Source organism: Bombina bombina, chromosome 4 (genome assembly GCF_027579735.1).
Source record: "Bombina bombina isolate aBomBom1 chromosome 4, aBomBom1.pri, whole genome shotgun sequence".
Lineage (NCBI taxonomy): Eukaryota > Metazoa > Chordata > Amphibia > Anura > Bombinatoridae > Bombina > Bombina bombina.
The window spans coordinates 1,235,710,891-1,235,729,149 of NC_069502.1; the positions used below are offsets into that span (position 1 = coordinate 1,235,710,891).

Below are 18,259 nucleotides of genomic sequence, written 5' to 3' on the forward strand. Positions count from 1 at the left end.
CAGCTGCCAGCTTTTTGTGAAGTAACACCGACAAGGCAGAAATCTGTCCCTTCAGGGAACTTGCAGATAATCCTTTTTCCAATCCTTCTTGAAGGAAGGATAGAATCCTAGGAATCTTAACCTTGTCCCAAGGGAATCCTTTAGATTCACACCAACAGATATATTTTTTCCAAATTTTGTGGTAAATCTTTCTAGTTACAGGCTTTCTGGCCTGAACAAGAGTATTGATAACAGAATCTGAGAATCCTCGCTTCGATAAAATCAAGCGTTCAATCTCCAAGCAGTCAGCTGGAGTGAAACCAGATTCGGATGTTCGAACGGACCCTGAACAAGAAGGTCTCGTCTCAAAGGTAGCTTCCAAGGTGGAGCCGATGACATATTCACCAGATCTGCATACCAAGTCCTGCGTGGCCACGCAGGAGCTATCAAGATCACCGACGCCCTCTCCTGATTGATCCTGGCTACCAGCCTGGGGATGAGAGGAAATGGCGGGAACACATAAGCTAGTTTGAAGGTCCAAGGTGCTACTAGTGCATCCACTAGAGCCGCCTTGGGATCCCTGGATCTGGCCCCGTAGCAAGGAACTTTGAAGTTCTGACGAGAGGCCATCAGATCCATGTCTGGAATGCCCCACAGGTGAGTGACTTGGGCAAAGATTTCCGGATGGAGTTCCCACTCCCCCGGATGCAATGTCTGACGACTCAGAAAATCCGCTTCCCAATTTTCCACTCCTGGGATGTGGATAGCAGACAGGTGGCAGGAGTGAGACTCCGCCCATAGAATGATTTTGGTCACTTCTTCCATCGCTAGGGAACTCCTTGTTCCCCCCTGATGGTTGATGTACGCAACAGTTGTCATGTTGTCTGATTGAAACCGTATGAACTTGGTCCTCGCTAGCTGAGGCCAAGCCTTGAGAGCATTGAATATCGCTCTCAGTTCCAGAATATTTATCGGTAGAAGAGATTCTTCCCGAGACCAAAGACCCTGAGCTTTCAGGGATCCCCAGACCGCGCCCCAGCCCATCAGACTGGCGTCGGTCGTGACAATGACCCACTCTGGTCTGCGGAATGTCATCCCTTGTGACAGGTTGTCCAGGGACAGCCACCAACGGAGTGAGTCTCTGGTCCTCTGATTTACTTGTATCTTCGGAGACAAGTCTGTATAGTCCCCATTCCACTGACTGAGCATGCACAGTTGTAATGGTCTTAGATGAATGCGCGCAAAAGGAACTATGTCCATTGCCGCTACCATCAACCCGATCACTTCCATGCACTGAGCTATGGAAGGAAGAGGAACGGAATGAAGTATCCGACAAGAGTCTAGAAGTTTTGTTTTTCTGACCTCTGTCAGAAAAATCCTCATTTCTAAGGAGTCTATAATTGTTCCCAAGAAGGGAACCCTTGTTGACGGGGATAGAGAACTCTTTTCCACGTTCACTTTCCATCCGTGAGATCTGAGAAAGGCCAGGACGATGTCCGTGTGAGCCTTTGCTTGAGGAAGGGACGACGCTTGAATCAAAATGTCGTCCAAGTAAGGTACTACCGCAACGCCCCTTGGTCGTAGCACAGCTAGAAGGGACCCTAGTACCTTTGTGAAAATCCTTGGAGCAGTGGCTAATCCGAAAGGAAGCGCCACGAACTGGTAATGTTTGTCCAGGAATGCGAACCTTAGGAACCGATGATGTTCCTTGTGGATAGGAATATGTAGATACGCATCCTTTAAATCCACCGTGGTCATGAATTGACCTTCCTGGATGGAAGGAAGAATAGTTCGAATGGTTTCCATCTTGAACGATGGAACCTTGAGAAACTTGTTTAAGATCTTGAGATCTAAGATTGGTCTGAACGTTCCCTCTTTTTTGGGAACTATGAACAGATTGGAGTAGAACCCCATCCCTTGTTCTCTTAATGGAACAGGATGAATCACTCCCATTTTTAACAGGTCTTCTACACAATGTAAGAACGCCTGTCTTTTTATGAGGTCTGAAGACAACTGAGACCTGTGGAACCTCCCCCTTGGGGGAAGTCCCTTGAATTCCAGAAGATAACCTTGGGAGACTATTTCTAGCGCCCAAGGATCCAGAACATCTCTTGCCCAAGCCTGAGCGAAGAGAGAGAGTCTGCCCCCCACCAGATCCGGTCCCGGATCGGGGGCCAACATTTCATGCTGTCTTGGTAGCAGTGGCAGGTTTCTTGGCCTGCTTTCCCTTGTTCCAGCCTTGCATTGGTCTCCAAGCTGGCTTGGCTTGAGAAGTATTACCCTCTTGCTTAGAGGACGTAGCACTTTGGGCTGGTCCGTTTTTACGAAAAGGACGAAAATTAGGTCTATTTTTTGCCTTGAAAGGCCGATCCTGAGGAAGGGCGTGGCCCTTACCCCCAGTGATATCAGAGATAATCTCTTTCAAGTCAGGGCCAAACAGCGTTTTCCCCTTGAAAGGAATGTTTAGTAGCTTGTTCTTGGAAGACGCATCAGCCGACCAAGATTTCAACCAAAGCGCTCTGCGCGCCACAATAGCAAACCCAGAATTCTTAGCCGCTAACCTAGCCAATTGCAAAGTGGCGTCTAGGGTGAAAGAATTAGCCAATTTGAGAGCATTGATTCTGTCCATAATCTCCTCATAAGGAGGAGAATCACTATCGAGCGTCTTTATCAGCTCATCGAACCAGAAACATGCGGCTGTAGCGACAGGGACAATGCATGAAATTGGTTGTAGAAGGTAACCCTGCTGAACAAACATCTTATTAAGCAAACCTTCTAATTTTTTATCCATAGGATCTTTGAAAGCACAACTATCCTCTATGGGTATAGTGGTGCGTTTGTTTAAAGTGGAAACCGCTCCCTCGACCTTGGGGACTGTCTGCCATAAGTCCTTTCTGGGGTCGACCATAGGAAACAATTTTTTAAATATGGGGGGAGGGACGAAAGGAATACCGGGCCTTTCCCATTCTTTATTAACAATGTCCGCCACCCGCTTGGGTATAGGAAAAGCTTCTGGGAGCCCCGGCACCTCTAGGAACTTGTCCATTTTACATAGTTTCTCTGGGATGACCAACTTTTCACAATCATCCAGAGTGGATAATACCTCCTTAAGCAGAATGCGGAGATGTTCCAACTTAAATTTAAATGCAATCACATCAAGTTCAGCCTGTTGAGAAATGTTCCCTGAATCAGTAATTTCTCCCTCAGACAAAACCTCCCTGGCCCCATCAGACTGGGTTAGGGGCCCTTCAGAGATATTAATATCAGCGTCGTCATGCTCTTCAGTATCTAAAACAGAGCAGCCACGCTTACGCTGACAAGGGTTCATTTTGGCTAAAATGTTTTTAACAGAATTATCCATTACAGCCGTTAATTGTTGCATAGTAAGGAGAATTGGCGCGCTAGATGTACTAGGGGCCTCCTGAGTGGGCAAGACTCGTGTAGACGAAGGAGGGAATGATGCAGTACCATGCTTACTCCCCTCACTTGAGGAATCATCTTGGGCATCATTGTCATTATCACATAAATCACATTTATTTAAATGAATAGGAATTCTGGCTTCCCCACATTCAGAACACAGTCTATCTGGTAGTTCAGACATGTTAAACAGGCATAAACTTGATAACAAAGTACAAAAACGTTTTAAAATAAAACCGTTACTGTCACTTTAAATTTTAAACTGAACACACTTTATTACTGCAGTTGCGAAAAAACATGAAGGAATTGTTCAAAATTCACCAAATTTTCACCACAGTGTCTTAAAAGTATTGCACACCAAATTTGGAAGCTTTAACCCTTAAAATAACGGAACCGGAGCCGTTTTAAACTTTAACCCCTTTACAGTCCCTGGTATCTGCTTTGCTGAGACCCAACCAAGCCCAAAGGGGAATACGATACCAAATGACGCCTTCAGAAAGTCTTTTCTAAGTATCAGAGCTCCTCTCACATGCGACTGCATGCCATGCCTCTCAAAAACAAGTGCGCCACACCGGCGCGAAAATGAGGCTCTGCTTAAGCTTAGGGAAAGCCCCTAAGGAATAAGGTGTCTAATACAGTGCCTGCCGATATTATTATATCAAAATACCCAGATAAAATGATTCCTCAAGGCTAAATATGTGTTAATAATGAATCGATTTAGCCCAGAAACAGTCTACAGTCTTAATAAGCCCTTGTGAAGCCCTTATTTATGATCGTAATAAACATGGCTTACCGGATCCCATAGGGAAAATGACAGCTTCCAGCATTACATCGTCTTGTTAGAATGTGTCATACCTCAAGCAGCAAGAGACTGCACACTGTTCCCCCAACTGAAGTTAATTGCTCTCAACAGTCCTGTGTGGAACAGCCATGGATTTTAGTTACGGTTGCTAAAATCATTTTCCTCATACAAACAGAAATCTTCATCTCTTTTCTGTTTCTGAGTAAATAGTACATACCAGCACTATTTCAAAATAACAAACTCTTGATTGAATAATAAAAACTACAGTTAAACACTAAAAAACTCTAAGCCATCTCCGTGGAGATGTTGCCTGTACAACGGCAAAGAGAATGACTGGGGTAGGCGGAGCCTAGGAGGGATCATGTGACCAGCTTTGCTGGGCTCTTTGCCATTTCCTGTTGGGGAAGAGAATATCCCACAAGTAAGGATGACGCCGTGGACCGGACACACCTATGTTGGAGAAAAGCTATTCTGCATTGTAGTACTAAACAGCTTCCGTTTAATATCTGCAGAATGATATCTTTTAAAAATATTGTCATCGCATGGCAGAAGTTTTGCCATACGATAGGATTAGACCCGTCCTTCTCGGATTTCCTACCTATTCAAGGTAACCCTAAGTTTATACCAGGCATCCATCATAAAGTATTCAAATCCTGGGCAAATAATGGGTTATTGCTGATCAAGCAATTGTTAGATGAAAATCATTTGATACTCACAGCAGAACTTATCTTTCAGACTTATGATTTACCCAGATCAGATCTATTTGCGTATTTCCAAATTAGACACTATATACATGAGCAAAATTATATGGGCAGGCAGGTGGCAGCGTGGTCGGATGTCAGAACCCTAATTCAAAAATTCATTGGCGGGGTCTCATCTATCTCATTGATGTATGACATTATGCTGTCCAAACAAAGTGAAAAATATCTAGATAAGATCTGTAACTGGTTACACCCAGTTATTTCTGAGATAGATAATGAAAAGATTGTTCAAAGTTTTAATATGTTACATAAATGCAGGATATCTATGGGCTGGAAGGAATCACATGTGAAGCTCTTGAATAATTTTTATTTACATCCGTTAAAAATCCAAAAATTTTCTATCTCTAGTATAAGTAATTGTCCTCGCTGTGCTAATCATAATGCAGATTTATTTCATATGTTTTGGTACTGCCCCAAAATCAATCAGTTATGGCTTAAAGTTTGTTTCTGGTTTAATGCCCTCTACGATATTAATATGGCGGTGACCATACAAGAGGTGGTTTTATTGTTTAGTGCTATGGATAGTAGATACCCCCGTTGGATTCGTATCATCAATATGATTATTTTGGCGGTGCGCCATCTTATTCTCAAGAATTGGAAAGCAAATAGAGCTCCGAGTTTCGGACTGTTTCTTAAAGAGATTCAAGAACAAGTAGTTTTTGAATCATTTCATTTAGTGGATGCCTCTGAGAAGAGAATAGATGATTTTCTCTGGGGATGGCTTCCAATCATTAAGTCTTACTCCGTCCCAATCCAAAGACAGATACTTTTCCCGTTTCGCTCGTCTATCAGTTTCGCAGAAATGGTACTTTTGGGGAAATTCCCGGCCGCGTGGATTAGCAGTGGGCCATAGAGTATCTGACACTCTTCCTGGGTGTTTGATTGAGATCTGGATGGTGCGGTGGGGGGGGGATGGACAGGGGGGAGTGTGTGGGTTTTTTTTTTCTTTTTCTTCTTTCTTCCTTTTTCTTTTTTTATTTATTTCTAATTGTTAAGTTTTATGCGTGTTAGAAAAATCCAGTTAGACAAAGAAGATCACGGCAAAATATTTGTGTTCACAATGTACGATTTTTATTTGTACACAGTTTCATGAAATGTCCTGCCATTGTTTATTTTCATCATAATTTTGTGTCTCTTGGAGATCAATAAAAAATTTATTTAAAAAAAAAAAAAAAAAGAGAAGGAAGAGGAAGAATTTCCCTTGAAATTTCGAAAGGAACGAAAATTACTCTGTCCTTTTTGTTTGTTTCTCTTGTCTTGAGGGAGAAGATGACCCTTACCTTCCGTGATATCAGAGATAATTTCCATCAGGCCAGGTCCAAACAAGGTCTTCCCCTTGTAAGGAATAGCCAGAAGCTTAGACTTAGAGGAAACATCCGCAGACCAAGGTTTTAACCATAAGGCTCTGCGAGCTAGAATAGAGAAACCCGAAATCTTAGCTCCCAGCTTGATAACTTGAAGGGAAGCATCCGTGATAAAGGCATTAGCTAGTTTAAGAGCCTTTATCCTATCTTGGATCTCATCCAGAGAAGTTTCTGTCCTGATAGCCTCAGACAGTGCATCAAACCAATACGCCGCCGCACTAGTGACGGTAGCAATGCACACAGCTGGTTGCCATTGCAGACCCTGGTGTACATACATCTTTTTGAGTAAACACTCAAACTTTTTGTCCATAGGATCGTTGAAGGCACAGCTATATTATATGGGAATAGTAGTTCTCTTAGCTAAGGTGGAAACGGCCCCTTCCACCTTAGGCACTGTTTGCCAAGCCTCCTTGATAGAGTCGGCTATGGGAAACATCTTCTAAAAAATAGGAGAGGGAGAAAAAGGTATGCCCTGTCTCTCCCATTCCTTAGCAATTATCCCAGAAGCTCGGTCAGGAACCGGAAACACGTCTGTCGAGGAAGGAACCTCGAAATATTTGTTCAGCTTACTAGACCTTCTTAGGAACAACCACCACCGTGGAGTCACTGTCGTCCAAAGTAGCTAAAACCTCCCTAAGTAATAGATGGAGGTGTTCTAGCTTAAACCTAAAAGATACAACCTCCGTATCAGCAAGAGGAATTACACTTTCTGAATCTGAAATTTCACCTTCAGATGCTACAGCGTCAGAAACCTCGCTTATTGAATGTCTGATTTTCCTCTTACGCTTTCCCTGCAACATTGAAAAAGCAGACAACGCATCAGAAATTGTAGAAAACATGAGTGATACGATGTCCCTTAAAGTAATTTCGGAGGGAATCGCAGGGCACTGCTTGTGAGGGCAGTAAAACAGAATTTATGCTTACCTGATAAATTACTTTCTCCAACGGTGTGTCCGGTCCACGGCGTCATCCTTACTTGTGGGATATTCTCTTCCCCAACAGGAAATGGCAAAGAGTCCCAGCAAAGCTGGCCATATAGTCCCTCCTAGGCTCCGCCCACCCCAGTCATTCGACCGACGGACAGGAGGAAATATATATAGGAGAAACCATATGGTACCGTGGTGACTGTAGTTAGAGAAAATAATTCATCAGACCTGATTAAAAAACCAGGGCGGGCCGTGGACCGGACACACCCGTGGAGAAAGTAATTTATCAGGTAAGCATAAATTCTGTTTTCTCCAACATTGGTGTGTCCGGTCCACGGCGTCATCCTTACTTGTGGGAACCAATACCAAAGCTTTAGGACACGGATGAAGGGAGGGAGCAAATCAGGTTACCTAAACGGAAGGCACCACAGCTTGCAAAACCTTTCTCCCAAAAATAGCCTCCGAAGAAGCAAAAGTATCAAATTTGTCAAATTTAGCAAAAGTGTGCAGTGAAGACCAAGTCGCTGCCTTACATATCTGGTCAACAGAAGCCTCGTTCTTGAAAGCCCATGTGGAAGCCACAGCTCTAGTGGAGTGAGCTGTGATTCTTTCAGGAGGCTGCCATCCGGCAGTCTTGTAAGCCAATCGGATAATGCTTTTAAGCCAAAAGGAAAGAGAGGTAGAAGTCGCTTTTTGACCTCTCCTTTTACCAGAATAAACGACGAACAAGGAAGATGTTTGTCTGAAATCTTTAGTAGCCTCTAAATAGAACTTTAGCGCACGGACAACGTCCAAATTGTGTAACAAACGTTCCTTCTTTGAAACTGGATTCGGACACAAAGAAGGTACAACTATCTCCTGGTTAATATTTTTGTTAGAAACAACTTTAGGAAGAAAACCAGGCTTAGTACGCAAAACCACCTAATCTGCATGGAACACCAGATAGGGCGGAGAACACTGCAGAGCAGATAACTCTGAAACTCTTCTAGAAGAAATTGCAACCAAAAACAAAACTTTCCAAGATAGTAACTTAATATCTATGGAATGTAAAGGTTCAAACGGAACCCCTTGAAGAACTGAAAGAACTAGATTTAGACTCCAGGGAGGAGTGAACAAATGCTTGAACATCTGGCACAGCTGCCAGTCTTTTGTGTAGTAAGACAGATAAAGCAGAGATCTGTCCCTTTAGAGAACTTGCAGATAATCCTTTCTCCAAACCTTCTTGTAGAAAGGAGAGAATCTTAGGAATTTTTATCTTATTCCATGGAAATCCTTTGGATTCACACCAACAGATATATTTTTTCCATATCTTATGGTAAATTTTTCTAGTTACAGGTTTTCTGGCCTGAACCAGAGTATCTTTAACAGAATCTGAAAACCCACGCTTTGATAAAATCAAGCGTTCAATCTCCAAGCCGTCAGTTGGAGGGAGACCAGATTTGGATGTTCGAATGGACCCTGAACAAGAAGGTCCTGTCTCAAAGGTAGCTTCCATGGTGGAGCCGATGACATATTCACCAGGTCTGCATACCAAGTCCTGCGTGGCCACGCAGGAGCTATCAAGATCACTGAGGCCCTCTCCTGATTGATCCTGGCTACTAGCCTGGGAATGAGAGGAAACGGTGGGAATACATAAGCTAGGTTGAAGGTCCAAGGTGCTACTAGTGCATCTACTAGAGTCGCCTTGGGATCCCTGGATCTGGACCCGTAGCAAGGGACCTTGAAGTTCTGACGAGACGCCATCAGATCCATGTCTGGAATGCCCCATAATTGAGTTATTTGGGCAAAGATTTCCGGATGGAGTTCCCACTCCCCCGGATGGAATGTCTGACGACTCAGAAAATCCGCTTCCCAATTTTCCACTCCTGGGATGTGGATCGCAGACAAGTGGCAGGAGTGATCCTCCGCCCATTGAATTATTTTGGTCACTTCTTTCATCGCCAGGGAACTCTTTGTTCCCCCCTGATGATTGATATATGCAACGGTCATCATGTTGTCTGATTGAAACCTTATGAATTTGGCCTTTGCTAGTTGAGGCCAAGCTCTGAGAGCATTGAATATCGCTCTCAGTTCCAGAATGTTTATCGGGAGAAGAGACTCTTCCCGAGACCATAGTCCCTGAGCTTTCAGGGATTCCCAGACCGCGCCCCAGCCCACCAGACTGGCGTCGGTCGTGACAATGACCCACTCTGGTCTGCGGAAGCTCATTCCCTGGGATAGATGGTCCAGGGTCAGCCACCAACGGAGTGAATCTCTGGTCTTTTGATCTACTTGAATCATTGGAGACAAGTCTGTATAATCCCCATTCCACTGTTTGAGCATGCACAGTTGTAATGGTCTTAGATGAATTCGTGCAAAAGGAACTATGTCCATTGTTGCAACCATCAATCCTACTACTTCCATGCACTGCGCTATGGAAGGACGAGGAACAGAATGAAGCACTTGACAAGAGCTTAGAAGTTTTGATTTTCTGACCTCTGTCAGAAAAATCCTCATTTCTAAGGAATCTATTATTGTTCCCAAGAAGGGAACTCTTGTTGACGGGGACAGAGAACTTTTTTCTTTGTTCACCTTCCATCCGTGAGATCTGAGAAAGGCTAGAACGATCTCCGTATGAGCCTTTGCTTTTGACAGAGACGAAGCTTGTATTAGAATGTCGTCCAAGTAAGGTACTACTGCAATGCCCCTTGGTCTTAGAACCGCTAAAAGGGACCCTAGCACCTTTGTGAAAATCCTTGGAGCAGTGGCCAACCCGAATGGGAGGGCCACAAACTGGTAATGCTTGTCCAGAAAAGCGAACCTTAGGAACTGATGATGTTCCTTGTGGATAGGAATATATAGGTACGCATCCTTTAGATCCACGGTAGTCATAAATTGACTTTCCTGGATGGTGGGTAGAATCGTTCGAATAGTTTCCATTTTGAACGATGGTACCCTGAGAAATTTGTTTAGGATCTTCAAATCCAAAATTGGTCTGAACGTTCCCTCCTTTTTGGGAACTACGAACAGATTGGAATAAAATCCCATTCCTTGTTCCTTTATTGGAACTGGGTGTATCACTCCCATTTTTAACAGGTCTTCTACACAATGTAAGAATGCCTGTCTCTTTATTTGGTTTGAGGATAAGTGAGACCTGTGGAACCTTCCCCTTGGGGGTAGTTCCTTGAATTCCAGGAGATAACCTTGAGAAACTATTTCTAGCGCCCAAGGATCCTGAACATCTCTTGCCCAAGCCTGAGCAAAGAGAGAGAGTCTGCCCCCCACTAGATCCGGTCCCGGATCGGGGGCTACTCCTTCATGCTGTTTTGTTAGCAGTGGCAGGCTTCTTGGCCTGCTTACCCTTGTTCCAGCCTTGCATTGGTTTCCAGGCTGGTTTGGGTTGTGAGGCATTACCCTCTTGCTTAGAGGATGCAGAATTAGAGGCTGGTCCGTTTCTGCGAAAAGGACGAAAATTAGGCTTATTTTTAGCCTTAAAAGACCTATCCTGTGGAAGGGCGTGATGTCTGAAATAATCTCTTTCAATTCTGGTCCAAATAAAGTTTTACCCTTGAAAGGGATGTTAAGCAATTTTGTCTTGGATGACACATCCGCTGACCAAGACTTTAGCCAAAGCGCTCTGCGCGCCACGATAGCAAACCCTGAATTTTTCGCCGCTAGTCTAGCTAATTGCAAAGCGGCATCTAAAATAAAAGTTAGCCAATTTAAGTGCGTTAACTCTGTCCATAACCTCCTCATATGGAGTTTCTCTACTGAGCAACTTTTCTAGTTCCTCGAACCAGAACCACGCTGCCGTAGTGACAGGAACAATGCATGAAATTGGTTGTAGAAGGTAGCCTTGCTGTACAAAAATCTTTTTAAGCAAACCTTCTAATTTTTTATCCATAGGATCTTTGAAAGCACAACTATCTTCGATAGGAATAGTAGTGCGTTTGTTTAGAGTAGAAACTGCCCCCTCGACCTTGGGGACTGTCTGCCATAAGTCCTTTCTGGGGTCGACCATAGGAAATAATTTCTTAAATATAGGGGGGGGAACAAAAGGTATGCCGGGCTTTTCCCACTCCTTATTTACTATGTCCGCCACCCGCTTGGGTATAGGAAAAGCGTCGGGGGGCACCGGTACCTCTAGGAACTTGTCCATCTTGCATAATTTCTCTGGAATGACCAAGTTGTCACAATCATCCAGAGTAGATAACACCTCCTTAAGCAGTGCGCGGAGATGTTCTAATTTAAATTTAAATGAAAAAAAAAAAAAAAACTACATTAAAACACCAAAAAACTCTTAACCATCTCCGTGGAGATGTTGCCTGTGCAACGGCAAAGAGAATGACTGGGGTGGGCGGAGCCTAGGAGGGACTATATGGCCAGCTTTGCTGGGACTCTTTGCCATTTCCTGTTGGGGAAGAGAATATCCCACAAGTAAGGATGACGCCGTGGACCGGACACACCAATGTTGGAGAAAATTTGGGACGCTTGGGGAGAAAGCTGCGGGATTTATTGAACCTCGTCATTCGACTCTTGGACAACATCCGCTTTAGAAAGATTTTCATAAAAAATCTTTTCCCTATAATTTAAAGTTCTCTTAATACATGAGGGACAGAAAGAGATAGGTGGTTCCACATTTGCTTCAAAACACAAGGGGCAAGTGACATCTTGCAAGGCCCCTTGGTCCATACAGTTCACAATGAGTAAAATAATAAATAAAAAACCTCAAATATTAATTAAAATTTTTTAATGAAAAAACTTTACTGTGTCTTTAAATTTAAATAGGTAACTTTTTTACCAAATGTTGTCAATTATGAAAATAACACAATTTGAACACTACAGACACCTTGCTGAGGTGCCTACCTGACTGCTAAACCAGAGTCAATGTCCCTTTTCTTATGGTGCAGGAAACGATCCGGACCTCAGCAAGAAGAATATAGCCAACGGTTAATGCTAGAAACGCCTGCTTTATTGGAAACCATGCATTTCTAGTGACACCCTGCTGAACTCAAACTCTGTCGTCTCTGAATACAGAAAATATGTCCCGGACTAAGGCACAATAAAAGTGGCGCACAAACCAGTAAGGAAAAATAAAAGTAAGGCGCAATAAAAGTTGGCGCACAAACCATCGTGGACGTTACTACATGAACCACATCTCCCAATCGGCATGTTTGTTAAGTAAAGCCGTCGGGAGACTCAAACCACCAGAGCAAGTGAAAACGCTTTACTCCCAGCCCCAGTGCCTGCAGATATGGCTGTCAAAAGTCCCCTCCAGCCTAGGAGAGTCTATAGTCCCCAAACATTAAGTGCCCCTTCCCTGTATGAGCCTTATATGTTCCAATAAATGTGCACACTTTTACCTCCGAGAATGCTTTATTTTCTTGGCCCCAGAATAAAAAAACAGCACTTGCCTTATATCTGCCTGACAGCAAGGCAGCTCCCAGGCTTGAGAGGTCCTCTCCCTCACATCAACCTGTGGAGAAATAAAAGTCTGATTAAATTTACCTCAGGCTATAGGAGATAGGGCAGCAAAAATATATGGGAGGCGCAGTGAGAATTATGTCCCACAAGTTCCCATTGCTCTAAAGCCACCACTGCCCTACTGAAGAGACTGATATGGACTACGGCTACACCCTAGAACAAAGCAGCACAATCTTGCACCACTTTAAAAATAATAAACTCTTGATTAAAGAATCTAATCTAACACCTCACTTTACCTCTTCCTATCACTAACGTAGGCAAAGAGAATGACTGGGTTGGGAGTGAGGGGAGGCGATATTTAACAGCTTTGCTGTGGTGCTCTTTGCCGCCTCCTGCTGACTAGGAGGTGAATATCCCATTAGTAATTAAGATGATCCGTGGACTCATCGTGTCATTAAAAAAGAAAACTGGCATAACCAGTCCTATTAGACAATAAGACTTCCCCCACCCTCCTGCTGCACCCCACATGCTAAATCCCTAAATAGTACAGGGAAAGGTGGAACTGGTGAATAAACCGACCTAAAAGCTCTCACCATTCTCATCAAGAGCTTCTCCAGCTTCTCTTTCATCTCTAGGTCACGGACTCTCTTTATCTTCTTCTGCACAACCTGCAAGACACAAGGGGCGAGGTTTAAACACACGTTTTACAGTCAATGAGAAGCCAAACTGCCCCACTTAGCCAATAACCAGCCCTCCCCCTGCCACACACCTGAGCCAATAACCAGTTCTCCCCCCTGCCACACACCTGAGCCAATAACCAGTCCTCCCCCCTGCCACACACCTGAGCCTATAACCAGCCCTCCCCCTGCCACACACCTGAGCCAATAACCAGCCCTCCCCCTGCCACACTCCTGTGCCAATAACCAACCCTCCCCCTGCCACACTCCTGTGCCAATAACCAGCCCTCCCCCTGCCACACACCTGAGCCAATAACCATTCCTCCCCCTGCCACACACCTGAGCCTATAACCAGCCCTCCCCCTGCCACACACCTGAGCCAATAACCAGCCCTCCCCCTGCCACACACCTGAGCCAATAACCAACCCTCCCCCTGCCACACACCTGAGCCAATAACCAGCCCTCCCCCTGCCACACACCTGAGCCAATAACCAGCCCTCCCCCTGCCACAAACCTGAGCCAATAACCAGTCCTCCCCCCTGCCACACACCTGAGCCAATAACCAGCCTCCCCCTGCCACACTCCTGTGCCAATAACCAGCCCTCCCCCCTGCCACACACCTGAGGTAATAACCACTCCTCCCCCCTGCCACACACCTGAGCCAATAACCAACCCTCCTCCTGCCACACACCTGAGCCAATAACCAACCCTCCCCCTGCCACACACCTGAGCCAATAACCAGCCCTCCCCCTGCCACACACCTGAGCCAATAACCAGCCCACCCCCTGCCACACACCTGAGCCAATAACCAGCCCTCCCCCTGCCACACACCTGAGGTAATAACCAGCCCTCCCCCCTGCCACACACCTGAGCCAATAACCAGCCCTCCCTCCTGCCACACACCTGAGCCAATAATGAGCCCTCCCCCCTGCCACACACCTGAGCCAATAAACATTCCCTGCCACACACCTTAGCTAATAACCAGCCCCCCCACGCCACACACCTGAGCCAATAACCAGCCCTCCCTCCTGCCACACACCTGAGCCCATAAACATCCCCTGCCACACACCTTAGCCAATAACCAACCCTCCCTCTGCCACACACCTGAGCCAATAACCAACCCTCCCTCTGCCACACACCTGAGCCAATAACCAGCCCTCCCTCTGCCACACACCTGAGCCAATAACCATCCCTCCCTCTGCCACACACCTGAGCCAATAACCATCCCTCCCTCTGCCACACACCTGAGCCAATAACCATCCCTCCCTCTGCCACACACCTGAGCCAATAACCAACCCTCCCTCTGCCACACACCTGAGCCAATAACCAACCCTCCCACTGCCACACACCGGAGCCAATAACCAGCCCTCCCTCTGCCACACACCTGAGACAATAACCATCCCTCCCTCTGCCACACACCTGAGCCAATAAACATCCCTCCCTCTGCCACACACCTGAGCCAATAAACATCCCTACCTCTGCCACACACCTGAGCCAATAACCATCCCTCCCTCTGCCACACACCTGAGCCAATAAACATCCCTCCCCCTACCACACACCTGAGCCAATAACCAGCCCTCCCCCACACCTGAGCCAATAAACATCCCTCCCCCTGCCACACACCTGAGCCAATAAACATCCCGTCACACACCTGAGCTAATAACCAGCCCCCCCCCTGCCACACACTTGAGCCAATAACTAGCTCTCCCCCTGCCACACACCTGAGCCAATAAACATCCCTTGCCATACACCTGAGCCAATACACATCATGCCCTCTGTCACACCCCTTGTCTGCAGCCAATAACCATCCCCTGCCCCGTCACGCACCTGAGCCAATAACCATCCCCTGCCCAGTCACACCCCTTAGCCAATAGCCAACCAATACTTTTGCCACACACCTTAGCAATAACCAACCCCTATCCCCCTGCAACACACCTTAGCTAATAACCAGCCCTCCCCTGCCACACACCTTAGCTAATAACCAGCCCTCCCCTGCCACACACCTTAGCCAATAACCAGCCCTCCCCTGCCACACACCTTAACCAAATATTAACCAATCTTCCTGCCACACACCTTAGCCAATAATCAACCAATCTTCCTGCCACACACCTTAGCCAATAACCAACCAATCCTCTTGCTACACACCTTAGCCAATAACCAACTCATACTCCTGCCACACACCTTAACCAATAACCAACAAATTCTCCTACCACACACCATAGCCAATAATCATTCCCCTGCCACACACCTGAGCCAATAACCAGCCCCTCCCTCCTGCCGCACACTTTAGATAACCAGCCACCCTGCCACACACCTTATCCAATTACAAGCCCCTCCTGCCACACACCTTAGATAATAACCAGCCACCCTGCCCCATATGCACCTTAGCCAAGAACCAGCCCCCCCATCCGTCTAACACGTTAGCCAATAACCAGCTCTTCCCTCACCACACATCTTAGCCAATAACCAGCTCTTCCCTCGCCACACACCTTAGCCAATAACCAGCCCCTCCCCTTGCCACACACCTTAGCCAATAAACAGCCCCTCCCCTTGCCACACACCTTAGCCAATAACCAGCCCCTCTCCTTGCCAAACACCTCAGCCAATAATTTTCTTAGATGGACAACTGTAAAAAACAGAAACAGAGGCGCCACATGTGTAGATCAATGGATACCCAAACATAAATCTGGACAAGATACAGGGTACTCACAAGCGTGAAGGCACTCTCTTGTGCCTATTAGAGACAGGCTGGTATTCTGAACAGCAAACCAGCTGGCTGTGTGAACGAATCCCCGTCGAGATGTCCTGGAGAAGTGGATATCCTGGAAGGCAGTCCTTGCCTAGATGGTTTCCTTGTTGTAGTTCCAGGTGTTCCAGGGGGAGGGTCAGGGCAGTGGGAAGTGAAGTTGTGGGTTTTCTGAGATCAGAACCAGGTGGTGGTTAGGAAGTTATGGGACATGGCATACCTTCAGTCAATTTCACAGATATAAATATCTGAAAATCAAATCAGAGTGCTAAGATAGTGGCTCAGGTCAGTTTTGAGGCAAAATAATAGTTTGATTTTAAATTCCTAGAATTTTCAAGAATTTTAAAATAACTATATATAGGACATCTCGACGGGGATTCGTTCACACAGCCAGCTGGTTTGCTGTTCAGAATACCAGCCTGTCTCTAATAGACACAAGAGAGTGCCTTCACGCTTGTGAGTACCCTGTATCTTGTCCAGATTTGTGTTTGGGTATCCATTGATCTACACATGTGGCGCCACTGTTTCTGTTTTTTACAGTTGTCCATCTAAGAAAATTACATCACTTGTGAAGTGAAGACCGAGAGCTGCCTTTTCCACTTACTCCTTTTCCAGACAGACATTTTTTGGGACTTTATTTGCACCACTTATACTGGATACCATCCAGTGCAACGTGTGTATATTCATATATATATACATTTTGTTTTATCTATTTGTAGATACCAATTACCACAATCCTTTATATTTGATTTTATCAATTTATGTATTAATTTTGTATTTTAGTTTTGCTTTTATAATTTTTTATGGGTTTTTTACATTAGGACCATCCATACCACCTGTTAAATAAGCGCCTCCTATAGGTTCTCTGTCACAGAGTTTCCAGTCTATAGTAGTTATACCTCAGCCAATAACCAGCCCCTCCCCTTGCCACACACCTCAGCCAATAACCAGCCCCTCCCCTTGCCACACACCTCAGCCAATAACCAACCAATCCTCCTGCCACACACCTTGGCCAATAACCAGCCCTCCCCCCGCCACACACCTGAGTCAATAAACATCCCCTGCCACACACCTGAGCCAATAAACATCTCCTGTCACATCCCTTAGCAAATAAGCATCCCTGCCACACACTTTACCCAATAAACCCCCCCTGCCTCTTGTCACACACCCTAACCAATAACCAACCCATACTCCTGCCACACCCCCTAACCAATAACCAACCCATACTCCTGCCACACACCTTAGCCAATAAGCAACCCATACTCCTGCCACACACCTTAGCCAATAACCAACTCATACTCCTGCCACACACCTTAGCCAATAACCAACTCATACTCCTGCCACACACCTTAGCCAATAACCAACCCATACTCCTGCCACACACCTTAGCAAATAACCAACCCATACTCCTGCCACACACCTTAGCCAATAACCAACCCCTATCCCCCTGCAACACACCTTAGCTAATAACCAGCCCTCCCCCTGCCACACACCTTAGCTAATAACCAGCCCTCCCCTGCCACACACCTTAGCCAATAACCAGCCCTCCCCTGCCACACACCTTAACCAAATATTAACCAATCGTCCTGCCACACACCTTAGCCAATAATCAACCAATCTTCCTGCCACACACCTTAGCCAATAACCAACCAATCCTCTTGCTACACACCTTAGCCAATAACCAACTCATACTCCTGCCACACACCTTAACCAATAACCAACAAATTCTCCTACCACACACCATAGCCATTAACCATTCCCCTGCCACACACCAGAGTCAATAACCAGCCCCTCCCTCCTGCCGCACACCTTAGATAACCAGCCACCCTGCCACACACCTTATCTAATTACAAGCCCCTCCTGCCACACACCTTAGATAATAACCAGTCACCCTGCCCCATAGCCAAGAACCAGCCCCTCCCATCCGTCTAACACGTTAGCCAATAACCAGCTCTTCCCTCGCCACACATCTTAGCCAATAACCAGCTCTTCCCTCGCCACACACCTTAGCCAATAACCAGCCCCTCCCCTTGCCACACACCTTAGCCAATAACCAGCCCCTCCCCTTGCCACACACCTCAGCCAATAACCAGCCCCTCCCCTTGCCACACACCTCAGCCAATAACCAACCAATCCTCCTGCCACACACCTTGGCCAATAACCAGCCCTCCCCCCACCACACAC

At 45.9% G+C, this 18,259-nt stretch overlaps 1 protein-coding gene across 1 annotated transcript in view; it reads right to left on the reverse strand.

The window, feature by feature from the left end:
- RRP36 (ribosomal RNA processing 36) overlaps positions 1-13,320 on the reverse strand; it is a gene marked incomplete at its 5' end in the record, with an annotated part of 35,868 nt that extends 22,548 nt beyond the window's left edge. Inside the window, 1 exon segment of the mRNA XM_053712785.1 lies at positions 13,246-13,320. Within this exon segment, the coding sequence (XP_053568760.1) occupies positions 13,246-13,320 (75 nt within the window).
- Positions 13,321-18,259: the final 4,939 nt, after the last annotated feature.